This window comes from Petaurus breviceps, unplaced genomic scaffold (genome assembly GCF_028583685.1).
Source record: "Petaurus breviceps papuanus isolate PSGF00001 unplaced genomic scaffold, PetGlider_PUasm1.0 118, whole genome shotgun sequence".
NCBI lineage: Eukaryota > Metazoa > Chordata > Mammalia > Diprotodontia > Petauridae > Petaurus > Petaurus breviceps.
Genome location: NW_027185616.1, coordinates 9,003,296 through 9,029,718, shown reverse-complemented (window position 1 = coordinate 9,029,718; position 26,423 = coordinate 9,003,296). Strand labels below are relative to the sequence as shown.

The following is a 26,423-nucleotide window of genomic DNA, read 5'->3' as shown; positions in this document are numbered from 1 at the left end:
AGAGAGAGAGACAGAGAGACAGAGAGAGAGACAGAGAGACAGAGAGACAGAGAGACAGAGAGAGAGAGACAGAGAGAGAGAGACAGAGAGACAGAGAGAGAGAGACAGAGAGACAGAGAGAGAGAGACAGAGAGAGAGACAGAGAGAGAGAGAGACAGAGAGAGAGACAGAGAGAGAAGAAGCAAACCGCAAACCTACAAGTGAAATCTGAATGTTGATTATGGTTACTGTATCAACTCTTTTTGCAACAAATGGTCATTCATGGTACTGACTGTGTACACTTTCCCGTGCAAGACCTGGAGCGTGTGCAGCAGAGAAAGGGGCTTTGTACTCCCTTTCTGATCCAACACATCTGCCTGAGAGGATTCAAACACACATCTGTTTATTTATCCTTGCCACATCAAGTTTCCAAAATAAATACCTGCTTCACTCGTTGCTTTCAAGGGGCCACGGGGTTTCAGAGAGCGCAGTGTAGTGGAAATGAGCTGAGGTATTTTGGGATTCTGGGACTGCCCATTTGGGGCTCGGAGGGCTGTGTTCATTTCCTCCAGGCAGCTCCCTGGACAGGAGCCTCATTTCATACACAGGAACAGGGGAGGGGTTTGGATGGAACTGTTTGTTCTCTGTCCCATCAAGCCTGTGGCATGGACCCTCCTCCTCCCAGAGTGCCCAGCTCCTTCCTCCCAGGGTGCACAGCCCCTTCTCCAGCTTGTGCATCAAAATGAAATGCCTGAGCCTACACTACTATTAAATTGATTGCCTCTGAAAGTAAACTTGACCTCCAGAGCTGGCCCCTTCCTTGCTCCCTAAGAAACCAAACTGAATTAAGTGAAAAGAGTAAGAGACTGGAAGACAGGAGTTCTGAGGCTCGGTCCTGACTCTACCACTAGCTCACTGTGTGACTGGAAGCTCACAGACCTAGAGACCCATCCTAAACCCCTCATTTTACGATGAGGGCCTAGGGATAGTAAGTGACTTGACCAAGGTCATAGACGTACTAGGCAGAGGTGAGAAATGAACCCAGGTCTTCTGACCAGAGAACTAGTATGATCACCATTATTTCTCTGGGCCTGAATTTTTTCCATCTGAGTGATGAAGGGGGTTGGACTGTCTTTTGAGACTAAAATTTCTTGGATCTATAAACTGGGCTTTTTTATTTTGGGGTAGGAATGAGGGGTTCAAGCCTGTAATTTCATTGGTTAGAAACTCCCAGTGAAGAATCCCTCTCTACCAATGCATTTTGGCAACTACTTTTTAGTGTATAATTTTTTACAGTTTAGAGTTAAAGTGATTTGCCCAGAGTAACTGAGGCAGGATTTAAGCCCGGGTCCTTCAGCTCCAAGGCGGGCTCTTTATATACTACAACTCTGTGTTTCCTCTAATGGCAATATCATATGGTGGTGGTTGTTCAGTTATCTTTCAGTCATGTCTGACTCTGTGTCCCCTTTTGAAGTTTTCTTGGCAAAGATTCTCTAGCTTATTTTACAGAGGAGGAAACTGAGGCCAACAGAGTTAAGTGACTCGTCCTGGGCCACACAGCTAGGAAGTATCTGAGGCTGGATTTGAACTCAGGAAGATGATTCTTTCTGACTCCAGGTGCAGAACTCTATCCAGCTGCCCAAATCATATGGTTAGAAGTATGTATTCATTTACCTGGGGAAAAAAATGGATTATATAAATGCCTCTAAACTCTAGACACTTGGTATCATTGAGTGTGGATGAAATTTTAAAGGTGACTTTGAAAAACTAACGAGATGGGTTGGCTGATGCTCAAGGCCCACTGATTCCTTTGTAGTGATAGGAGAAGGGCAAGTGTAGTGAGGCCGGGGGTCAGTGGAAGGAAGTAGAGAGAGGATGTTGTGACTTTGGAGTCTGGAGCCTGGAACATTTCCAGCCCAGAGCTCTGGCAAGGCTCCCTGTCTGTGACTGCTGTCCCCCTAGGGAGAGTGTCATTATCCTAGGAACAAAGCCAAGTCATCACTAGTGGCAGGAAGGGGAGAGCTAGTGGAGTCATTGTTCTGGATGAGATAACGAAGATTATTTGTCGAAAATGTGGCAGCTAATCCTGAGAGCCCCCAAGAAGCTGTGATCTAAAGGTAAACTCTTCCTTAGAATCCTAGATCAGAGAGATGACCTTTGCTAGTCTTCTAGTCCAGCCTATGTTCTTGCTCAGAGCTGATCCAAATCTCCCACAGATTTTCCAGCCATTACAAAGGGAATGTGCTGTCTTGGCGAGTAGCAGGTTCTCTCACTGGAGGTTCTTGGAGCAAAGGCCAAGGGGCCATTTGTCAAGGTGTGTTGTAGAAGGAATTTTTGTTACGTATAGTTTAAACAAAAATAATTTTGAGCTCCCTACTGACTGGCATTCTGTAATCCAGGACAGCCCTCATTCTATAGAGCCCAGGGACTGGCACAAAGGAAGTATTTAACTAACACTGCACATCTCTCTCTGCTGTCTCTGTCATTGTGATCTGGCCCTGATCTCACCAAAGAGGAAATTTCTCTGAGTCTTTAAGGAAGCGAAATACATTCAGGGACATGTAGAAGAAAGGTCTCTTGCAGACTTGCAGAGGAAATGGGAACCTCAAAATGTCTGCAAAAGGGTCTCTTCCCTGATATCAGTCCCAATCTACAGTCTTCTTTCAAAGCAGGAACCCCAAAGCTCTCACCTAATTCCACCTCTCCTTCAGGCATATAGATTAAGTCATTCCCCTCTCTTCCAATTAGGAGCCATATGCAAAATGTTCTAGGTTTGAAAGCCTGCTTACGTATCTATGTATCCATTCACAAGTTATAGAGCTGGAAGGGACCTTACAAGTTATTTATAACAGTGGTCCTCAGAGGTAGCCTCATGGCATGCTGGGAGGCTTCTGGTACCATTCACTAACTGTGCTACAAATTGTTGCAATTCATTCGTATTTGTGAACCCCCCAACTGTCCTTTGTTCAGTCCACTATTCCCCTTGACAATAAATAATAGTACGAAGAGTCTGAGAACAATCCACTTGCCTCCTTAAAGGTCTCTGGAGAAGACAATGCCTTCTCTTTCCTCAGCTGCTCCTTCCAAGGTCCTCACTACTGAAAGGCAACCAGAAGGGCACTGGATTTGGAGGGGCAGGGGAAGTATTGTATTGACATCACAGGCCTTCCAATTACTACCTGTGTAAATGCTTAACCAATGCTCTTTAAAACAAACAAACCTCCCCACCAAATGTTCCTGAGTTCAAATGTGGCCTCAGACACTTACTAGCTGTGTGACCCTGGGCAAATCACTTAACTCTGCTTGCCTCAGTTTCCTCATCTGTAAAATGAGCTGGAGAAGGAAAACCTCAAATGAGGCCATGAGGACTCAGACACAATGGAAACATCTAAACAACAACAAAAATGAAAAAGTTAGAAAAGAAGACCTATGTTTGGTTATTTTTCCTCTTTTGAGGCAGTTTTAATCTCTCCTGTAGCAATGTAAGCTTACTTCCTCAAACGAGATAATGATTATAAAACTCTCAGCCTGGTGCCTGGCACTTAATTACTTCCCTGCCCACTCTCCCTCTCTGCTGTTTAATTGTGATGGAGTAAGCTTCTGTCAAGCTGCCTTTGTGGAGTCTTTGTCTCAGCGGGTTCACAGCATCACTGGATCGTAGATTGGGGCTATGACAAGGCAGCTTGGTGGAGTGGATGGAGCATGAGACTTGGGAAGATCTGGGTTCAAATCCTACCTCTATCGACAATTATTTATGAAGCAGCTGCTATAGGTTAGACACTGTGCCAGGTGCCGAGGTTGCAAGTACAAGGACTGATACAATATCTACTCTCAATGAGCTTGAGTTTCAATAATTACTAATTTTGTGACCTTGGGCAAATCCCTTAACCTTTTGAGCTTCAGTTCCCTCCTCTGTAAAATGAAGGGATTGGGCTCAGTGGTCAATAAGGTGTCTTCCAGCTCCAAATCCATGATCCTACATCTGGAAGAGACTTCACAGGCCATCTTGCCCAAACTTCTCATTTTGTGGATGAGGAGACTGAGGCCCAAAGGAGGAGAGTGACTTTCCCAAGGTCACACAGATCATAGTGTCATAGGTAGGATTTGAATCCAGGTCTTCTGGCACCAGAGTAAGATTGAGAGCAGGTGGAGGCAGTTAACTCTGCAATTGGCCAAGTGGTGGGTCACTTTGTTTTCTTTGTGGGACTCAGTGCATTTAAAGGGAAGTAAATGATTCCTAGGGCAGCTAGGTGGTTTTGTGGATTGAGCACTGGACTTGGAATTAGGAAGGCTCATCTCTACGAGTTCAAATCTGGCCTCAGACACTAGCCATGTGGCCCACTTAACCCTGTTTGCCTCATTTTCCTCATCTGTAAAATGACCTGGAGGAGGAAATGACAAGCCACTCCAGTGTCTTAAGCCAAGAAGATCCCAAATGTGGGTCACAAAGAGTTACCGTATTTCATATTTCACTGCATAACCCTCGCCACCACATAATTGTCACACCCTGGTTTTTTTCAGTGCAAAAATTGGTTTATAACCTTTCATCGTGTAATAATGACATGGTCTAATTCTCTTTGTCAAGCTGCTTAAAAGGTAAACAGAGAAGCAATGGATTCACCAGTTGCATACAGATATGTATTCTCGTGCATTTTGAGCTGAGAGCCTAGAATTCTCAGCACACCCGCATGGTCAGTTTTTCATTTTAATGTATATTCATGAGTATTCCTTGCATCCTAATCTTACACCAAAGACAGTTTAGTAATAAATGATTTTTAAGTAATACCAGCACAATTTTAAAAATTTCACATAATGGTCGCACCCCACTTGTACAAAAATTTGGCATAAAATCTGCAACGATTATGCAATGAAATTTGGTAGATACAATTGAAAAGTGATTAGACAACAAAACAAAATGATTCCTACGATGCTGGTCTAACTAGATTGAGCAGGAGGGGGTGGGACTGGAGAGAGAGGGGGAAACAAGGCACATTTCAAAATGACATTTCAGAAACCACCTCAAGCAGTAACAAGCTTCTTTCATGACCTTGTCCTTTAGAGGGTTTTGGGAAGGCCGACAGGGTTGCCTAGGACACAGTCCCTTTGGTCTCTGGACTTTAAATTCCTTATAGTTGTCTGGGAGGGAGATGAGATTTGTCTTTTTAATCAGAAAACAAAACTTGTATTAAAAGAGAGAGGATCTCTCTGGACTAGTACTTCACAAGATGGATGTGTAAATCCTGAGGATGTAGATTGAAAGGCAAATGGAGAGAAGAATAATCGGTGGGGGAAAGTGGGTGGGACCAAAGTAAAGAAGCATAAGGGGACGAGAGATGGGAAGTGACACTCTTTCTTTGGCTTGCTGGAGAGAAATATTGAAGCATTAAGAAACCCGGCTCCATTCAGCAAACATTAATTATTCGATTCTCCATGGCCTAGAGATGCCAGATTGTTTTGGATCCAGCTATCATGAATTCTTGGAAAGAAACAAACTTGACAGTGGGAAAGGAGGTATAAATTGGGATTAAGTGTTGGTCTTTCCAGAAAGCTCTTGATAATCCGTGGGATTCTGGTATAGGGAAGAGGAATAAATGATTCCTTGGAAAATGTCACACTCTTATTCAGTGAGAAGGGACTAATGTCAGGGATCTTGCTGGTTGGTCCCTATGCTACCATCTACTACTACATCTTCTACACAACTGTCAAACTGATATTCTTTTTTTTGGTCTTTTTTGGAGGGGGGAAGGCAGGGAAATGGGAGTTAAGTGACTTGCCCAAGATCACACAGCTAGTAAGCGTTAAGTGTCTAAGGTCAGATTTGATCTCAGGTCCTCCTGACTCCAGGGCCGGTGCTCTATTCACTGTGCCACCTAGCTGCCCCCAAACTGATATTCATAAAGCTCACTTATAATAACGTCACCCTGACCCCACATACTGCTCCTTCTCACACCCTACTCAATAAATTCCAGCGGTTTCCTAACACTTCTAGGATCAAATACAAAATCCTCTGTTTCAAGCCTTTCATAACGTGGTCTCTCTTACCCCCATTTGTTTCTTCATCTAGTGACAGTGGTCTCTTGGTTGTTTCTTCCATAAGTTACCCTCTCTAGACTTCAGACATTTTCCCTGGCTTTCTGCTATTCCTGGGATGCTCTCCCCCCTCATTTCCTCCTCCTGGCTTCTCTGGCTTCCTTCAAGTCCCAGCCAAAGTCCCACTTTCTATAAGAAATGTTTCTGGATCCCTCTTAATGCTAGTGCCTTCCCTTTGTTGATCATTTCCATCTTATCCTGTATATATCTTGTGTGCATGTGTATACACATATGTACATACCCCCCCCACACACATATGGTTTGTCCATAGTTGTTTGCATTTTCCCTCCCCTATTAGACTGTGATTTTCTTGAGAACAGGGACTGTCCTTTGCCTTTGTTTGTATCCTCAATGCTTAGCAAAATGCCTGACATGTAGGCACTGGGGTGTTTTAGACTAATTGATGATGAAAATGATGATGATAGCTAGCAATGATATAGCACCTGAAAGTTTGCAAAATGCTTTACCTATGTTATTTCATTTTATCCTTACAACAACCTTGTTGGGGGGTGGGTGCTGTTAATATTCCCATTTCATAGATGAGTCTACAGAGGCTGAGAGAGATAAAGTGTCTTATACAGAATCACACAGCTAGTGACTGGAGGAGAATTTAAACCATTTTAATTTTGAGATCAAATTTAAACCAATTTAAATTTCTTTCTGAAATCAAGTCTGTCTCTTCATCCACTCTACACTAGCTCCCCTAAAGCATAAGCCCCAACTTGCTGGGTGGGAATCCATATGGAATGAGGCACCCTGGATGAGAGAGATTTTGGCATATGAAAGAATATGAAAAGTTGAGTTATTTTTAAGGAAAAAAATCTGTTCAGAACCCAGGAAACACTAAAAGATGTTAATGGAAAGGAAATCACTAGTGAGCGGGAAACACATGCCTGATTTTTCCAAGATCCTGGCTTTCTGCCCAGCAATCTCAGGAAATGGAGAGCAATGTCTAAGATGAAGGACTCTCACAGAAAATGCCAAGCACTCAGAAGAGCTGAGCACTTTTCATACAAATGCCACTTGTGAAATAGAGTTCCCCAACCCCCGCCCCTCCAGGATTGGAGCTAGCTGGAATATGAAGGTGAGAAGACACCGGGAAGGAGCATGCAGGCTCTTTGGGAATGGCCAGTGAAAGCTTCAGGTTCAGGAACACAGAGGGGAATTATGAAAAGACAACCCCAAGGGCCTTGTCTAGAAAGCACGATGTGGGTAAAGCGGTTGGCTTGGGCCAGAGAGAGAGGCTAGTTTCTTAGCCAATATCCAATTTAATAGGAACTACCCACAACAGGAGAGGGACTCCATTCACAGAAACTGGGGCTAAAGAATTACAAAAGCAGCTCGTTCCAGGACCAGAGGGTTACAGGATCCTGGTATTTGGAGCTTTCAGTATTGCTTGAGTTTGTGACATCGGTGAGGCATCAGACAAGACAGGAATAGGGAGTTTGGAGGCAGCATGGTACTCAGGAAAGATCACTGGACCTGAAGTCAGAAAGGGCCAGGGTTTAATTCCTGGTTTCTAATGTATACCAGCTGTGTGATCCCTGGCAAGTCATTTAATTTCTCTGATGCTCTTTCCTCATCTGTAAAATGGGAATAATATTTTCATCACCTGCTTCAGAGGGTGGCTTTGCAAACCATAAAGTGTTATAAAAATGTGAATTATTATTTGGCCCTGATCACCATCTAGTTTGTACCTATGGTTAAGGTGATGAACTTGATAGTAAAGGTATATACTGTAGATGGGAAGATATGATGAAAGTTTCCTAATTCCCTTCTGGAGATCAGAGACGACTTCTCCAAAGGTACTTAGTTATTTCTTTGTAAGCATTTTGAAGATACAGTGAGTGACCACATGCAATACAATTTAGACAAAGGATAAGAAATGAAACTTTTTCATAATGGTTGATGTATTTTTCAGATTTTTATTGAAACCAAGTAAGGTTAAAATGAAGGGGACTGACTTATTTTGAAGTTTAATTTGCAATGGGTGTTATGGTGTTAGAAATTGGAAAGGATCTTAGGTATCAGCCAGTCCAACTGCCCTGTTTTACAGATGAAGAAACTGAGACCCAAAAGATGCATAGGATCGAAGATTTAGAGCTAGAAGGGCCCTTAGAGTCCAACCCTTTCATTTTATACATGAGAGAACTAAGATAGGCAGAGGTTAAGTAACTTACCCAGGGTCACACAGCTCCTAAGTGTCTGAGGGAGGACTCAAGCTCGACTGCCCAACTCTGTTTACTATGCCAGCCAGCTGAATAGTGCCATCTGGAGGAAATGACTTGCCCTTTTTTGGATCCTTACTTAGTACAATTAATCTGTGATTCTAACTGGAATCAGGGGATTAATAGAATGACTGAAGGCAGCTAGGAGGTGTAGGGAATAAACTGAACACTAGACCTGCAGGTAGGCAGATCTGAGTTAGAATCCTGACTTAGACACTAGCTGTGTAACCCTCGACAAGTCACCCCTGTCTGCCTCAGATTCTTCAACTCTAAAATGGTGGCATTTTGTGAAGGCTGTTGTGAGGATCAAATGAGATAATATTTGTAAAATGCCTTGTATAGCATCCGGCACATGATGGTTCCTTCATAAATGCTTATTTCCTTCCTTCTTTCTGGAACTCATCTTATAGGGGAGGAAACCAAGGCCCAAAAAGGGGGGGAGAGGTGACTTGCCCTATTTTGGAGCCTTGCATGGATATTTTTCATGCCAGTTCTGGAAGCAGTGGAATGGATGAGATGACCTTTCAAAGTCTGCCCAGTGAGCATTCCAGATGACTCACATTTTTTCTCCTTTATTCCCAGACTGCAGAGCTCTTCACGGAGCTGGTGTTCAAGCTGAGGGGCTTGTCTGCTGATGCACTGATGGATCTCTGGCAAAGATCTTCATTTAAGTGCAGGGACAATTGGTAAGAGGCTGTTTCCCAGAGTGAAGGACCTAGGGAAAGACTATGATGGCTTTGAGATTCTTCCGGGTGATTTGGGAACTGCCCCATCCTCATGTGTGACTTGGAAGCCACCAGATTAGATAATAACATCCTGCCATCTGTCTCTCGGCTTGTCTCCTCTGAGTGACACTGACCTGGGACTCACTCTTCAGACTTTGGTGTGTGTCTTGGGAAGTCTGCCAGGACGGCAAACCGGGCAGGGCAACCCTGAGTTTCCCACGGACCCCATCACTGTCCTACTGCAGAATAGAGAACTGAAGGGCCAAGCTACATAAAGGATGGTATTGTTCCCTCCCACAGAAGAGGACCCTCTTGCAGAGGTGGAATTAGCATTCAAATACGTCTTGGGTACCACTCCTGGGGAAAGGACTCAGGAAGGGGGGAGGATGATAGCAGGCCTAGGGCACATCTCTAACATGCCTTGGAGTCACCCTGCCAGCATCAGAACCTGGTCAGCAAATAGAACCTATGGGTGGAAAGAAGAAAGAAGAAAAAACACTAGAAGAAAACTAAGAGGGAATAGGTGAACTGGGTGGCCCCACCTGGCTTGCCTTCCAAGCTGACTTGCTAAGAGGCACACCTGCCCGCTGGGCTAAGGCCAACGCAGAAGGAAGGCTCAGGACTTGTTCCTTCTTTCTCCTGGCCCCTCTACCTTCCTAGAGATCTTTGGATGATACCAGGTCCAATCACAGCAGCCTTTTGGGGGTACCATTGGGCGCCATGGTAGATCCTGATTCTTTTTGGTTGGTGGCCTCTCTTGGGATACTCATTTTTCTCTACCGCTCTGCTTTTAGCTAATCTGAGAGTTTTTCAAGGCAGATAACCTCTTCAAAAAGCTTTCCATCTCTTCCCACAGTTCTTATTTCGGAGACCTAAGTCCTTATAGTGCTATGAATGACAAAGGTCTTTGGAAGACTGTACAAACAGGATGCAGTCATGTTGCCGTTTGTTGTTGCTATTATCCAAAGTCCCACAGTCAGCAGGCTCTGCCTCTGGTTGCTGACAATGGAGCATCTCTGTTCTTCTCTTGCTTTCTTGGAAGAATGGCCCTTGATTGACACTTGCCAGTGCTAATGAGTCTAAGAGGCTCACCCTCAGGTCCTGCTGCCCTTTGTGTTTGGACAAATGGAATTTCTGAGAGATTCATCCCCTTCTCTGCTGTGACCTCAAGATCCTAGACTTGCATTTATTTTCCACTATCCAAAGCTACCTTTCAACAAGGGTTATGCTTCTAGGTTTGTTTTCTAACTCTGCAAGCCTGGTCACTGTCTCTTGAAGTAGATCTGGTTTGGTAGAAAGAATACTAGGTTTGGTATCAGAAGATGTAGGTGGGTTCAAGCCCCAGTTCTGCCTCTTACGAATTCTATGAACTTGCACAAATCACTTTACTGCTGTAAGCCTCATCTAATTGGAATAATAGTGCCTGCCTTGCCATTCTCAAAGAATTATTGTGAGCATCAAATAAGTTCAAGTATCTGAAGGTATTTTGAAAATTGATAGGTTGCAGGGGTGGAGTGAAAAGACTCTTAAAGTCAAGAGGGCCTGAGTTTAAGACCTACCTGCCTCTAACACATACTAGCTCTGTGGCTATGGACAGGTCACTGGACTTCTCAGTGTCTCAGGCAGCTCTTTGATTATAAGTATAGAAGAGTTGTATTGGTAAAGGAAGCTCCCACACTGTGAATCTTCCTTATACCAATAAAGTTACAGATCATAAGATCATAGACTAAAAGATGAAATTTACTTTCATTTTGTCTACGAGAAACCAAGGCACAGAGAGTTTAAGTGACTTGCCTATGGTTACACAGCTAATAAATGTCTGAGAGGATTGGAACTCAGGTCTTTGTGACTTAAAGGCTACTTCTCTATCCACTTGTTTTTGTTGTTATTCAGTCATTTTACAGTTGTATCCAACCCTTTGTGACCCCATTTGGGGTTTTCTTGGCAAAGACACTGGAGTAGTTTGTCATTTCCTTCTCTAGCTCATTTTACAGATGAGGAAACTGAAGCCAACAGAGTTAAATGACCTGCCCAAGGTCACACAGCTAGTAAGTGTCTGAGGCCAGATTTGAACTCAGGAAGATGAGTTTAAGCCCAGGGTTTTATCCACTGTACCACCTAACTGCCCACTCTATCCACTATTCCACATTAGGCTCAGACAACTCAAAACAGTAGAAATGTCATGGGGTCTCAGTTCTCAAAAGGGAGAGGCTCACAAAATTAAGTGTTTAATTATAAACAATTTACTCCTAGTTTACTTAATGTGCAAACAGACTTTTTTCCTCAGTCCTTGTTTCCTTCTCACCAGCATCAGTTTGAATAGAAAAGCACAGCCAAAGGTTAGATATGTTTCCTGAAGTCATCCCGATTCTTGGGGAGGTATCATGGTGGGGGGATGGCTTATGTTGATGTGACCATTGACTGGCCTATGGCTGTTTCAGGCAACCCCTGCTGGATGCTCTGCCCTCTTGTGGAACAGAGGCTTGTGTTGCCCTCATGAAGGAGCTCATCATATCTGGGGATGTGGAAAATGATGAGGCAGAGTCATTCCTCTGGTCCTTGGCATTTGTCCCTCAGCCCACAGCTGGCATGGTTCATTTACTGCTGGTGAGTAAGCTTCCATCCTCTTTGTCTAGATAATGACCCTGGTGCCCTATGGCTTATTCAAGAAGGCACATAATGGCCCTGCCAATGAGTCTGACAACTTACACAAGACAGACTAGACAAATCCCTGTGATGCCAGACTGAAAGCCAGACCTTCCAAGCTCATTTGGCAATTGTATCTACTCTATTATTTTAAGTGTAGGGAATAGGATCTACCCCCTTAGGATCATAGATTTAGAGCTATAAAAGGACCTTGATGAGGGGACTAGACCAAGGAAAGTTTAATTTCTTATATAGGGTTACATGGCTAATAGATATCTGACATGGAATGGAACACAGGTTTTCCTAATTCTAAGTCTGTGACTCTGTTTACTTTACTATCCTGCCTCTCAACCAACCCTCTCATATTATAAATGAGTAAAGGAGGTTCAGAGGAATTATATTGTCCAATGTCACACAGATAGTAAATAGCAGAGCTGAGATTTGAACCAGAGTGAAACCTTTAAATGCCCTGTGGGGACCAACTCACGGTCTTGCTCCTACCCAGTCCTGAGAACTATGCATTTATATTTGGGAGTTGGTGATGATTCTGAATTACCCAGGTCTATTGCTGGAATGAGAAAAGACCATACCTAAATTAATTTGGACCTTATCAAATGGTTCCTAATGTATGAATTTCAGTAAGCATTTGACAGGAATGTAGAAGATCTGACATTGTCCTGGCTAAATATGGCATCTTGAAGGATGAGCCCATGGAAGTGGGGCTGGTCTTCAGCTTGTCTCTCTGATCTGGGTGTGGGAAGAAGGTTGTACTTGTCATTTGCATGGGAGCCTTTAGTAACCCTGGAATTAGGAGGGGAGAGCATTCCTGACAGTGTATGATACTAGTTGTGTGTGACAATATATGAACATTGGGCAGAGGGCTCCCATAAATGATAGTTTTGATGTCCAATTTTCCTCCCTGTTTCTGATTTAATTGTATACTTCTAGCCATACCCCCTTCCCTTTCTTCCAATAACCCCCTTCTTCTTTTCTTTCCATCTCCACCCCCAAAGCATCAATCTGTATTGCTCTCCAGAAGTCTCCTTCTCAAGTTTGCATGGCTGACCAAGAGTCTCAGTGGAGGTCAGGACCTTGGATAGAGTATTAGAGAGGTGTTGAGTTCTAATTGAAGCCTGGGGACAAGGAGCTCCAATTAAATTTTTCTGTCTCCACTGCATCATCAAGATATGTCCAGGCTGCCAAAGAGCACAGCTAAGAGAACTGTCTCTAATCCTGTCTCTGTTCCCATAACATGATTTGAACTCTAACTCATGAACTTGGTCCCATTAGCTGCTATTTTAACCTAGGAAAGTGGGGAGCAAGGGGATAGGGAGAAAAGATATCTAAAGTTGTAGGCAGCAGGGAATGTTTTCTGAGATGATAGAATGTAAGCTCATTGAAACTAAGGACTCTTTCATTTTTATCTTTCCATCTTTAGTCCTAGTGCAGTATCTGAAGCACAGAAGAGCTTAATAAAAGCCCGTTGATTAATTAATTTATAGTCTCTATTTACCTTGCTAGTTTGTTATAGAGAAATCACTTTGCAAGTCTTAAAAAGGCCATGTAACAGTGAATTAAGAATTCAATTTAATTCACCAAGTATCTGCTAAGCTCTACCTATGTATCAAGTACTATGCTAGGTTCTGAGGATGCAAATAAAAAATGAAAAGTTGGTGCCCTCGAGAAGCTTACATTTTTTCTTTTTTTTTTTTTGCCTTTTGGAGGGCAATTGGGGTTAAGTAACTTGTCCAAGGTTACATGGCTAGTTAAGTGTTAAGTGTCTGGGGCCGGAAGCGAACTTGGGTCCTCCTGACTCTAGGGCTGGTGCTCTACTCACTGTGCCACCTAGCCGCCTTACATTCTTAAAGATCCAGGATTCAAATACAGGAATTTATGTAAAGTTCATCTCTAGTACGTTATACTGGGTAAAGAAAGGGCCTACAAAATAACATGTTTTTCATTGGGAGCTTAGGAAGGGAAATTCCTTGATTGTAAGGAATATCCATTAAGAGAAGAGAAAATAAATGTAAAATCATCATAATTACAATATAAAAAAGAAAATTGAAGGCGGTTATTATTCAGCATGGAGCTATCCTGTGGTATTAGCTTTTCAAATGCAGTTTTGTTCAAGTAATTGAGACAAATCAGATGAAAGCTAGTTATATGAATTGGAAAGGAAGTACACACATTTTGTCGCATTAGGGTTGAGACTCTTACCTGAATCAGGATGAGAGTCCAGGAAATTTGACATCTGGTATGAGAGGTGAACAAGTGACCATTTTGTGTCAATTCAGAAAATAAAAACGTGCTCTGTGTGTGTTGCGTGTTGTGTGTAAAGCTAAAATCACTCTGACATTGGAAGATGACTGTAATGATGAAAGGACAGAAGGAATCTCTTGTCATTTCCTGGTTTTGTTCTGTTTTGTTTTTTTTTAAGTCTGTGCATGAAGGGAATTGTGCTGTCTAGCATTCCTGGGGTCCCAGATTTAAAAAAATCTAGTATTGCTGACCCCCCAACTCACAGCACCAATTTCTCCATGTATTTGCATATAATTCACATTTTAATCATTTCATGTCAGGAGATATAAAATTTCCCTCTATCTTTTAGTCATAGGATCATAGATTTAGAGGTCATTGAGTCCAACCCCTTCATTTTACCGATGAGGAAACTGAGACCCAGAGAGATTAAATCACTTGCCCAGAGTCGAACAGGTAAATAAATATCTGTAGCAGGATTCAAACCTAGGTATTTCTGACTCCAAGTCCAACAAGATAATTGCTAAATTACACTGCCAGTGGTCTATGAGACACTCTCAAAGTTAATGGGAAGAGGAATGTGCTGTTCTCCCCTCTAATGGGGATCGTTTCTGAAAATCTGCATGGAATATCAGTGCAACATGACAACCAAAAAAACCCTGACAATATCAAGAGGGCAATAGTGCCTAGAGTTGGGGTAGCTAGGTGGCTCAGTGGATAGAGCATTGGACTTGGAGTCAGGAAGACTCCTCTTCCCGAGTTCAAATCTAGACACATGCTAGCTGTGTGACCCTGGGCAAGTCACTTAATCCTGTTTACCTCAGTTTCCTCATCTGTAAAAAAAATAACCTGGAGAAGGAAATGACAAACCACTCCAGTATCTTTGCCAAGAAAACCCCAAGTGGAGTCATGAAGAGTCAGACATGACTGTAAAAGACTGACCGACAATAAAGGTGTCCAGAATCAGGGAAAAGGTGAGAGTCCCAGATCACATTGGGGATATCTTGTTCTATTTTGGATGCCACATTTTAGAAAGGACACGCTCACACTGGAGGAAGAAGTCCAGAGGAAGACAATTAACCACAGCGATGGGGGTGATGGGAAAGGGGCGGGGGGATATGGTAACAATACTGCGTGAAGATTGGTGAAGGAATTGGCACTGCTTAGTCTGGAGAAAAAAGGACTCAGAAGGGATATAACAGTAGCTAGCATTTAGATAACACCTTAAGATACAAATACTATCTCATTTTATCCTCTTAATAGTTAGGTGCTATTGTTATCCCCATTTTACAGCCAAGGAAACAAAAGCAAAAAAGGTTAAGTGACTAGTCCAGGATCATATAGCAAGTAAGCAACTGAGGCTGGATTTGAACTCCAGTCTTCCTGACTCCAGGTCCAGTGCTCTGTTCACTGAACCACTTAGCTACTGCATATATAGCACTCTGAGGTTTGCAAAGCACTTGACATATATTCCTTCAATTGGTCTTCAAAATTACCCTGTCTCTTACAGGCATGATTATTCCCATTTTTTAGCTAATAATACTTATTCTGGAGCAGGTTAAGTTTTTTGCCCATGGTCAAATGGCTAGTGTAAATCTGGGGTGGAATTTGAACCCAGACTTCCCTAAACCAGTATTCTATTATTCACTCTACTATACAGCCAAGAAATACATCATACAAGTAGATTATGACAAGTATAGGAATCTTAGTTTAGGCCCTCATCACCGCTGACCTGGACTGTGGCCTCCTAGCATCTAGTCTCTTCCCTCTCCAATCTGATTTCTAAACAAGTACCAAATTGATAGTCCCAAAGCACAGCTCTGACTGCGTTGTTCAAGAAGCTTCAAAGGCTCCCTCTTACTTCTAAAATGATATATCCACTTCTCTGGCTTTAAAATACTCCACAATCTGTCTCCAGACTCTTTTTCCAGGTTTGTTGTACATTATCCTCTATCACACACTCTGTGTTCGAGTTCAAGACTTGCTTACTGTTCCCAGTAAGTGGACTTTGCATCCACTGAATCTATAGTTTTGCAGAGTGAGCTTGGAATGCCCTTCTTCCCTCCATTTTGCCCCTTAGAATGCCTTGTTTCCTTTCAAGTTCAACTCACCCACCTCCTCCTACAGGATGCCTATCCTGATTGCTTCCTCTCTCCCACCCCCAGTTGCTGATGCCTTACCCCTGGAAATGACTTCACATAGATTTTAGAATTCATTTTCTATTTTCATGTTGTTTTCCCTAGTAGACTGTAAGGTCCTTGAGTGCAAAGAATGTTGTTTTTTCACTTCTATTCCTAATATCATGCCTGGGACACAGTTGGTGCTTAAGAAATATACAAATTAATTACAGAAGTACTGCTACACTAATAAAATAGGTGACATTCATATAGGATTTTAAGGTTGGCAAAGTAAAATTAAAAAAAATATTTGCAAAGTACTTTTTATATACATTATATATATTTAACATTAAAATGTAAAGCTGTATAATAAAAAGATGTTATACAAAATATATCACATAATATATATTAAAAGATATGTAAAATATAGTCTATCATATGTATTTTACATGTATTAACACTATGTATGTATTATTTAATATACTTTCACACATAAATTTTACCTATATCATATACGTTAATTATATACATACATATAGATAATCTCTATCTTGCAATGTGAAGATGCTCTCCCTCAGGGAAATTAGTTTACCTATATCATATATGTTAATTATATACATACATACAGATAATTTCTGTCTTGCAATGTGCAGATGCTCTCCCTCAGGGAAATCTTTCTTCTCTAAATAACAGCCCCATCAAGTGGAACAGAGATAGGGGCAGTCCATTCCCCTGACTGTTTCTCCCTTGGCCCCTTGTGAGGCCTACCTGATTTCGGTCTGAAGTCTGTGTTTCTGTGTGTTTGTGTATGCTCTGATGCTGGTGTCTGTTTCTGTTTCCAGCCTTTACTGCAGACTCCGGCAGGGAGTCCCAGTGCTTTCCTCAGCATCTCTGCCCTGGTGCACAGCCTCTGCATGGCAGGTGGGGCCTGTGAGCGCCTCCCAGGAGTGAGCTTGTTCATGAAGATCCTTAAAGAAGGCTTAGGAGAGAACTGTGGCTCTCAAGGGTCTAAGGACAGTGGCCGGGTAAGGTGATCGGGAACCTGGAGGAACTGACGCCAAACTATGATGAGGAAGGTTAAAACTATGATGAGGAAGGTTAATGTAACACTGTCTGGGGGAGAAGAAAACAGGGCAGGGGCCACAGTGGTGGCTGAGCTGTCACCAGCTCTTCTGAGAGAGTGGGACGTTCAGCCTTGGGAATCCTTCTTAGCCTGTAGCACACGCTGGGGCTGTCCTCTGAAGGCCCGGTCCTTCACTTTCTCTTTCCCTGGGCAGGCCTCCTTTTAGCCCGTCATTTGTCCCTTGGGTGCCCCTCTCCACGGCTGAAACAGCATCTGGAGAACATAGCCCTCCTCAGAGAAACCAAGGCTCCCTTCTTTGGCTGAAGAGTGGTCCTCAGGGAGCTCACCTCCACCTGGTTACATCCCCTGGACACTTGGCTCCTTCAGAGCCCTTCCACTGCATGTGGTCTGGAGGAATAGCATCTCTTCCGAAGGTCCCATCCCTGCCTCCTCCTTAGCCTGGGGCCAGCTTGCCAGGATCTGGCATCTCCTTCCCCCCTTCCCTGGCTGGAGGTTTGCTTTGGGAAGGAAGTATTCCCATCCTGGGGAAACACCTCAGTGACTCGGTCTTAGTTATGGCTCTGTGGGACAGGCAGGGGCTGGTCCATGCCCCTAACTTTTAGTTAGCAAGGCTCCTGACACACTTGTCCTTTTTGTTTCAGCTCCAGCTCATGTTGAAGGCCATTGGCAATGCAGGCTTGGCGGCCGCCCCTCTTGCTCCTGTCCTGAGCTCCTGTGCAGCCATGAAAAGCAATGCCCCTGAAATTCGACTCGCTGCAATCCAGGCCTTTCGGAGGATCCCTTGCTCTGTGAACGTGAGTTTCTTTTATGGTTGCTGTGGTTTGTTGGCACCTGTGTTGTCGTGGGGGAAAAGCAGCTCTCATTGACCTGGAAGCCCGTGTTCAGGTCTGAGGTCTGGCTGTATCTTGGCTCCTAGCTCTTTGACCTTGGGCCTTAAAATGTGTTTGCCAAATTGAATTGAATTTATAAACTGCTGAGTGTTCCACACATGTGAAGGCATTCATATCACTACCATTAATCTAAAATTGTGTTGGTTCCTTACCATTTGCTTGTCAGCGCTCTGGGCTTGCCCAACTGTACCAAGCCGTGGAAGAAGATGCTGAGATACGCATAACTGCCTACTACTTTTTTATGAAATGCCCCTGTGAGGAAGCCTTTGCCTTGGTGCGTGAAGCTCAGGCAGCAGAGAAGTCTACCCAAGGTCAGTGGCGGTAATTGGCTCCCCTCGCAGGGGGAAGAGCCAGCCAGTTCTCGACTGGAAAAGCAGTATTTCTAGAATGCGTCATGACAAGTACTGGAATCTAGTTGGCCAGGTCTACAAAGACCATAGAATAGACTGTGCTTGGTGAATGGAAATGGATCACATTGGGCTGATACAAAGCAAAATAATGTTGAAGTAATAATAACCATAAGAATTATAAGAAAAAGTAATAGACTTTCAGGTGGAAAGAGCCTGAGAGAGCACACAGCCTATAGGTTACCTCCCATTTTATAGGTGAGGATATTGAAGTCTGAGATGTTGGGAAGTGTCCTTGGTCACAAACACATTACTAGAACACCGGTATCCTGACTTCCTGTCTACACTTGTAATAGTGCTTTACAGTTTTGTTTTTCCCCCCAAATGATAATAATCAGCATAATCTCTCTGGTCCTTGGTTCTTCATCTCCCTCATCTAGAGGATTAGACTAGATAATTTTAGAGGTTCCTTCCAATTCTAACTCATATCCTAAATTATCTCATTAGAGCCTCATAACAGCAAGAAATACAGAGACTCACAGATTCCTACTTCACCCCCAAAACTAAGAGAATCCTTCCCCCACAAAATGTTTTAGAGACCATGAGTCTCTTTACCCTGGGGCTGGACTGACACAAAGCAGTGTCAAGACCCTAATTATGAAGTAAATCTCCATATTCAAGAGAGGCCCTTTGACTTCTATTTTCCCAGGTGAGTGCACTGGCTTTGGAAACAAGTTACTGGTATGTTGGGGATATAGAGTCTTTTTTTTCCCCAGAGTGTGGGTACTGAGTTGCTTGATGTCTCTCATTAGAATCATAGAATTTCAGAGATAGAAAGGATTTCAGAGGCCACTTACTTCAGCCCATCCCTGAATAAGAATTTCTCCGATGTTTCCAATTAATTTGAACCCAACATCCCACCAATCCGTCATGGAGCCCTTGTTTTGATGACAGCTTGTGAGAGGGAGCCCACTATTTCTCAAGACAGGTCATTCCACCATTTGACAACTCCAACTATTAAAATGTTTTTCCTTACATGGAGCCTAACTTTGTTTCTTTGCGACTTCTACCTGCTAGTTGTGGTTCTGCCAAAGTTCTTGTTGCACATGAGAACTCTTCTAAAACTTGAAACACCTCCTGTCTCCTTTGAGGCTTTTCTTCTTCTGACTAAACATCCCTTGTTCTTTCACCTGATCATTACATGGCACAATCTCAAGGATACTGGCCATCTTGCTATGCCATCCTCTGGATGACGTCCAGTTTCTCAACGTTCTTCTCAAAATATGGTGCCCAGACTTAACTTTGTAAGTATGTTGCTTTCTTCCTCACTGATTATCCCGTTTCTCATCCTGCCTCTTCCTGGCTCCAGTGGGAGCCTTCGTCTGGAGCCATCTCTCTCAGCTGCTGGAGACTGATGACCCCTTCAAACGTTCCCTTCGGGACGCCCTCCCTGATGACATCCTCAGCCAGGAATTCGAAGTTGAGACCTGGAAACATTCCTCCTATTCAGATATAACCTTTCGCTCAGGTATGATCCAACCCAATCAGATTACTTTTTTTCCTTGTTAACAATTCTTGGAAGAGGTTTGATGGAAACCTGCCATTTTGGACCCTCACAACCTGGCCCCAGTCTCCTTTTCCTAAGCTTTATATTATATTACTCTCTTGTAGACTGTACACCTCAGCCAAAAAGAACTATTATTTATTGTCTCCTGAATACGTTCCACCCTTTGCTGAGTTTGCTCACACTTGGAATCTTTCATCAGTCTCTGCCTGTTGAAATTTTACCCCTACTTCAAGGTTCAACATAAATGATGATTCTTCTACCCAGCTATCCCTGATCCCTCCAGCCTGAAGTTTCTTTCTCCTCCATGCCTTTTGGATGCACTTACCATATTCTATTTTTTTCTAGTAGTTATTTGTTTATATCTTGTATCTCTTGTAGATTGTAAATTTCACAAGGGAAGGTACTGGATTTTATTTATCTCTGTATCTTCCTTAGCACCTATTATAGACACTTGGTTAGAGCGCACTCTCAATAAACATTTATGGAATGAATGCATTCATGAGATTGGCTAACGTGGAACTGGGTTGTTCTGTGAAACATTTCTTCTTGGGATCATTTTACTTTTGGATCAGATGTGATTTTATTGGTATAGGGTATTCCCAGTGAGAAAACCTCCTCTATTAATACAGATCAACACCTATTTTTAGAGTTTTCTGAAGCATTGAGAGGTTGTATGACTTGTTCTCATCACGCTGCCAGTATGTGTTAGAAACAAAACTTAAAACTAGGTCTTCCTGATTTAAAGACACTTCTTTTTGTACTACACCACACTACAACTCATACTTGCATTTGAACCAGGGACTTTTTGTTGGATTGGGGATTATTAGTATTTTTTGATTTGCCACACTTGGACCCCATTAGTCCAGCTAACATACATATGGGCATTGAATTAATGACTTGCATTTCCTTCTTTTCCCTTTATTATTTCTCCAACCTTTGTCTCTATGACCTCCTTAGACATCTGTTCTCTACCCTGGGAGAGAAGCAGAGGGGACTGAAATAAAGACTGTCCCCTTTTCACTGTCAGAACTTGTGGAAAGGCTGATTCTAATCCCTTATTGCATTAAATCCAGTTTCAAAATCAACTGATTGCTTTAAAACTCTGCTTTGTTATAGAAGAGAGATGTGACCTGTGGCCCTAATCTCTTCCCTTCCAGCCTCCAACAGTATGGGAGCCAATCTGGAGGCCACTCTGCTATTCTCACCAGCCTCCTTCCTCCCCCGCTCCATCATGGCCAACCTGACTGTCCATGTCATGGGCCGTGCTGCCAACATTTTGGAGGTAAGGCCAGTATTTGTTTCACTTTTCATAGTATCTCTCCTAGAAATTATAGGGCAGGCATCTAGGGAGGTCTCAATGAGGCAGCATGGCACAGAAAAAAGAATACTAGATTTAAAGTTAGAGACCGGGCATTCAGTCAACTAATCAACAAGTGTTTACCAAGTAAGTACAATGTGTGATGTACTAGGCACTGTATGAAGTGCTGGGGAGTACAAATACAAGGAATAAAATGATCCCTACTCACAAGGAACTTACATTCTTTTTTTTCCTTTTTGGAGGGCAATTGGGGTTAAGTAACTTGCCCAAAGTCACACAGCTAGTAAGTGTGTCAAGTGTCTGAGGCCAAATTTGAACTCAGGTCCTCCTGACTCCAAGGCCCATGCTCTATTCACTGTGCCACCTAGCTACTCTATTTTGGGGCTTTGTTTTTGGATAGGAGAAGGCAGGGCAATTGGGGTTAAGTGATTTGCCCAAGGTCACACAGCTAGTAAGTATGTCATGTGTCTGAGGCTGGATTTGAACTCAGGTTCTCCTGACTCTAGGGCCAATGCTCTATTCATTGTACCAAAGAACTTAGATTCTTTTTTAAAAAAAATTGTTATTTATTTTGAACATTCATTAAATTTTTTTAGTTCCATATTTTCTCTCTCTTCCCCTACCTATCTCCCATTGAAAAGGCAAGCAATATTACATCAATTACACATGTGAAATCATGCAAAAATATTTCTTTATTCTCCATGTTGCCAAAAAAAGTGAGAAAAAGTAAAGTGGAAAAAAAATCATATTTCAGTCTGCATTCAGAGTTTATCAGCTCTCTGAGGGTGGATAGCATTTTTCATCATTTGGATTTGTTTTGGATCATCCTATTAATCAATCAATGTAGCTAAGTCATTGTTGCAGGATTGTTGCTACTATGCAAAATGTTCTTCTGATTCTGTTCACTTCACTTTGTATCAGTTCAGATAAGTATTCCCAGGTTTCTCTGAAACCATCTTGTTCATCATTTCTTGCAACATAATATTGAAGTAACTTACATTCTAATGGGTGAGAGATAGCAGGTAAATATAAAAATATATAAATGTAATATATAAAATATCTAAACATAAATCATTAACATAAGAAATATATAAATATGACTTAAAAGTTAATTAATATTTATTTCTATTATATCTATTTAAATATAGATATCTATAAATATAGATATCTATGTCTAGATAGGCATTATAGATACAGATAGATGTAGATATTTATATAGACATATTGTAGATATATCTATGTAGATAACTATAGATATCTAGAGATCTATATTTAGACAGATATTCATTTATTTATTTATTTTTGCTTTTTGGAGGGGGAAGGGCAGGGAAATTGGGATTAAGTGACTTGCCCAAGGTCACACAGTTAGTAATTAAGTGTCTGAGGTCAGATTTGGACTCAGGTTCTCCTGACTTTAGGGCTGATGCTGTATTCACTGTGCCACCTAGCCGCCCCCTAGATAGATATTTAGATATAAAATACAAGGTAGCTCAAAAGGGAGAACACTAGTAACTGGGGAATCAAGAAAGGCTTCAAGAAGGAGAGTGCTTGAACTTCATCTCAAATAAAAAGTGTGATTTTGTGAAGGAGAGATAAGGAAGGAGTATATTCCAAGTACCATTTCAAAGGCAAGGAGACAGAAGATGGAGTATCAAGTATGAAAAATAGAGAGAGAAGGCCACTTTGGCTAATGACAGAATATAGGAGGGAGAATAAGGTCAAATGTTAAATTCTCACCCCCAACACTAGACAAGTCATTGCACCTCTGGGTGTGACAGTTTCTTTTTCTTTCTTTCTTTCTTCTTCTTTTTTTTTTTTTTTTTGTTTTTTGGAGGGCAATTGGGGTTAAGTGATTTGCCCAAGGTCACACAGCTAGTTTTTGTGTTAGTGTCTGAGGTTGGATTTGAACTCAGGTCCTCCTGATTCCAGGGCTGTTGCTCTATTCACTGTGCCTCCTAACCACCTGACAGTTTCCTTTTCTGTAAAATGGCATTAGACCAGATCACTTCTAAGGTCACTTTGATCCCATGAGCCTATGAGGTCCAGATAGGTCATGGAGAGTGTAGATGTGTGGACCTAGGTTGAGTTCTGGTTCTAATGCTCACTAGCTGTGTGTCCATGGGCAAATAAATCACTTAGTCTTTTTGAGACTCAGTTTCCTTCTCTGGTATGGGATACTTACGTGCCTTTCTCAGAGACCTGTTGTGAGGGTCATATGAAAAAGTGTATGTAGAAGTGCTTTTTAAACCTTAAGGTGATATTTAAATATCAGCCAATAGTATTACCCTTAATTATTACAAAATAATTTCCTCATAGTAACCTATGGATCGGTAGTCTAAATAGTTATCTCTGTTTTATAGGTGAGGATACTGAGGTGAGGCTCACCATTTTCATGATTTATTTAGGAAGTTTTTGTCTCAATCCTTTCATTTCAAGCCTGTTACAAGCTGGCTCCTCCCTACCTTTTCAAATAGATTTTACCTTACTCCCTTCACGTGCCCTACATTCCAACCAAACTGGACATTTTATTTTTCCTGGTCACATGACTTTCTGTCTTCTGTCACCATGCCTTTGCTCAGGCTTTCCAGCATATCTAGGGTAGAGGATAGAGTGCTAGCCTTGGAATTAGGGAGATTTGGGTTCAAATACTCAGACATTTACTAGGTAGCTATGTGGCAAAACACATCACTTATAGCTCTGTGCCTCAGTTTCCTCATCTGTCAAATGAGTAGTTAGGATCTGATGACCTTTAAAGGTCCTTCCCAACTCTAAATCTGTGTTCCTGAGAAGTCACTCTCTCCTCACTCCTGTGTCTTTTAGATTTCCTAATTTCCTTTAGGGTTCAGTTCAAGTTTTGTTTCTTATAGGAGGTCTATTCTGTCATTTGCTAATAACATTCATTTGCCAACTGAAAATACTTTGTATGGATTTTCTATTTATTACGGGCTCCTAACATGGAAGGACTGCTTTATTTATGCATTCATTCATTCATTCATTTATTTTATCTCTTTTTATGCCTAGCTAGGGTCTAGTATAGTAACTAGCATAAAAAAGGTGTTTAATAAATGTTTGTCAAATAAATATACAGGCTTGGTATTATCCGTGCAATTGTTCCAGGAGAAGATCTCAATTGATTCTGTCCTCTGAAGCTGATAGGTCTCCTTCCACATTGGACTCAGGATGCTTTCCAAGTCTGTCCCCTTTCTCTAGACTCCTAATGGAACCAGGAGGTTATGATTACAGCTTTTCTATCAGCTTTCCAAGATTGTTTCTATTCCAATTCTGTAAAATTCTCATTGCCTGTTCTGAATGTGCTTCTTTTCTCAGCTTGGGCTCCGTTTAGAAAACGCTGAAAAGCTGGCCTACAGGCTGTTTGGTAAGCAGCCGGCGATGGCAGCATTCTGGGACAATGATGAGAAAAGTGAGACCAAACCAGATACTGACACAGAACTGGAAGATGGATTCAATGAGAAGAAGTCAGGATTGGCTAGGACAGGGTGCTCAGGTGGGGAGCACAGTAGGATGAAGGAGCTCCAGGAGAAGGTAAAGGAATTTATAGACCCACCCATTCTCCCATCCACACACATACAACACAATCATTCCTTCAGGAGCTCTGGGACAAGTTTTTGAAAATAATGATGCCATTTAGAAGTGACCATTAGAGGCAGGGCCATTCAGACATCAGCAAAATAGTGTACTTTTGGGGCGGCCAGGTAGCACAGCGAGTAAGAGTGCTGGCTCCAGTGTCGGGATGACCGGGGGATCAAATCTGGGCTCAGATACTTAGCACCACACTCAGAAATAACTGGCCGTGTAACCTTGAGCAAGTTATTTAACCCTAATTGCTTAGGGGCGGCCAGGTGGCTCAGCAAGTAAGAGCACTGGCTCCAGTGTCGGGATGACCTGGAGATTGAATCCCAGGCTCAGACACTCAGCACCACCCCCAGAAATAACTGGCTGTGTAACCTTGAGCAATGGCCCTGGAATCAAAAAAAAAAAAAGATAGTGTACTTTTCCCCACTTATAGAAAACAAATCTGTGCCTGCTCTTTTTATATGAACAATGCTTGGGATCATGCTGTGCCCCTAATCTTACCCCAAGGTTAATCTAGGTTCCCTCTATCCTGACCCATTACACCTTTTCCCTTTTCTTCCATATTCAGATCTCTTTCCCTGGTGTAGTACAGTGAATTAAGAGTCAGGAGAATCTAGGTTCAAATAGTCCCTTAGCTACTTCCTAGCTGTGTGATCCTGGTCAAGTCACTTAACCTCTGTGAATCTCAGCTAACTCATCTGTAAAAGGAGGAGGTGGACTGGATAGCTTCTAAGGTAACTTGTAGCTCTTAAATCTATGATCTTTTGATCACCTGCCAACCCCAAACCTCTCATGAAATCCCATCTGAGCATCAAGCTTGGGAGGAAACAATGTGCAATTGTGGGTTTGAAATTGGAGGACCTGGATTCAAATTCTGGTTCCTTGTCTATTTACTTGTATGCCCTTGAGTAAGTCCTTTCCCATCTTAGTGCCTTGGTTTTCCCTCATAAAATGTAGGGCTTGAGGAAGAGGTAGGTCATAGTCGATAGCCAGTCCACCTTGAAGTCAGGAATTGCTAGGTTCAAATCTTGCCTCTGGCACATAGCTTTTGTGTGACCTGTCCCTCTAATCAACTCTCTGAGCCTGAGGAGGTCCTGACTTGCATCGAAGGAGGGGACTTCTTCACTGAGAGCTCCCTTCCACCAATGAAGTCACAGGCATTGACCAAAAATAAAATAGAGGGATTAAACTCAATGAACACTAAGTTCCCTTCCAACTAATACTCTATAATCTTTTGATTCTATGAAAATAAAATAAAGTAAAATAAAAATAAAATAAGGGGGTTGGGTGAGTTGATCTCTATGGGGCCTATCAGTTCTAACTTTTTGGACTCTTACTTGCTCAGGTAACACAGAGGCGGGGGAAGAAGAAGGAGCTTCAGTGTGGTCTCAGTTTGAAAATTTTTGGGAATGAGCTTAGTTTTGTGGATTGTGGGGCAGTGAGAAGTCACATGAAGAGGTACTCCCTGAACTTGGCTGAAGTGACCGTCAAGCTCCTCAAGGTGTGTGCTGGGTAGAGCTGCTGCTGGGCTTGGAGGCAGACTGTTGAGAGGTGCTGCTGTTGACCCCCTCCTTTTGGCTGC

At 42.4% G+C, this 26,423-nt stretch overlaps 1 protein-coding gene across 1 annotated transcript in view; it reads left to right on the top strand.

Moving 5' to 3' along the window:
• The window catches only part of LOC138160939 (uncharacterized), a 183,445-nt gene that overhangs the window by 26,348 nt on the left and 130,674 nt on the right, over positions 1 to 26,423 (top strand). Inside the window, exons 9-17 of the mRNA XM_069087743.1 lie at positions 8,880 to 8,983; positions 11,464 to 11,629; positions 16,884 to 17,066; positions 17,767 to 17,919; positions 18,182 to 18,326; positions 19,732 to 19,890; positions 21,087 to 21,211; positions 24,575 to 24,790; positions 26,187 to 26,342. Of these exons, the coding sequence (XP_068943844.1) occupies positions 8,880 to 8,983; positions 11,464 to 11,629; positions 16,884 to 17,066; positions 17,767 to 17,919; positions 18,182 to 18,326; positions 19,732 to 19,890; positions 21,087 to 21,211; positions 24,575 to 24,790; positions 26,187 to 26,342 (1,407 nt within the window). The remainder of the gene's footprint in view (positions 1 to 8,879; positions 8,984 to 11,463; positions 11,630 to 16,883; positions 17,067 to 17,766; positions 17,920 to 18,181; positions 18,327 to 19,731; positions 19,891 to 21,086; positions 21,212 to 24,574; positions 24,791 to 26,186; positions 26,343 to 26,423) is intronic.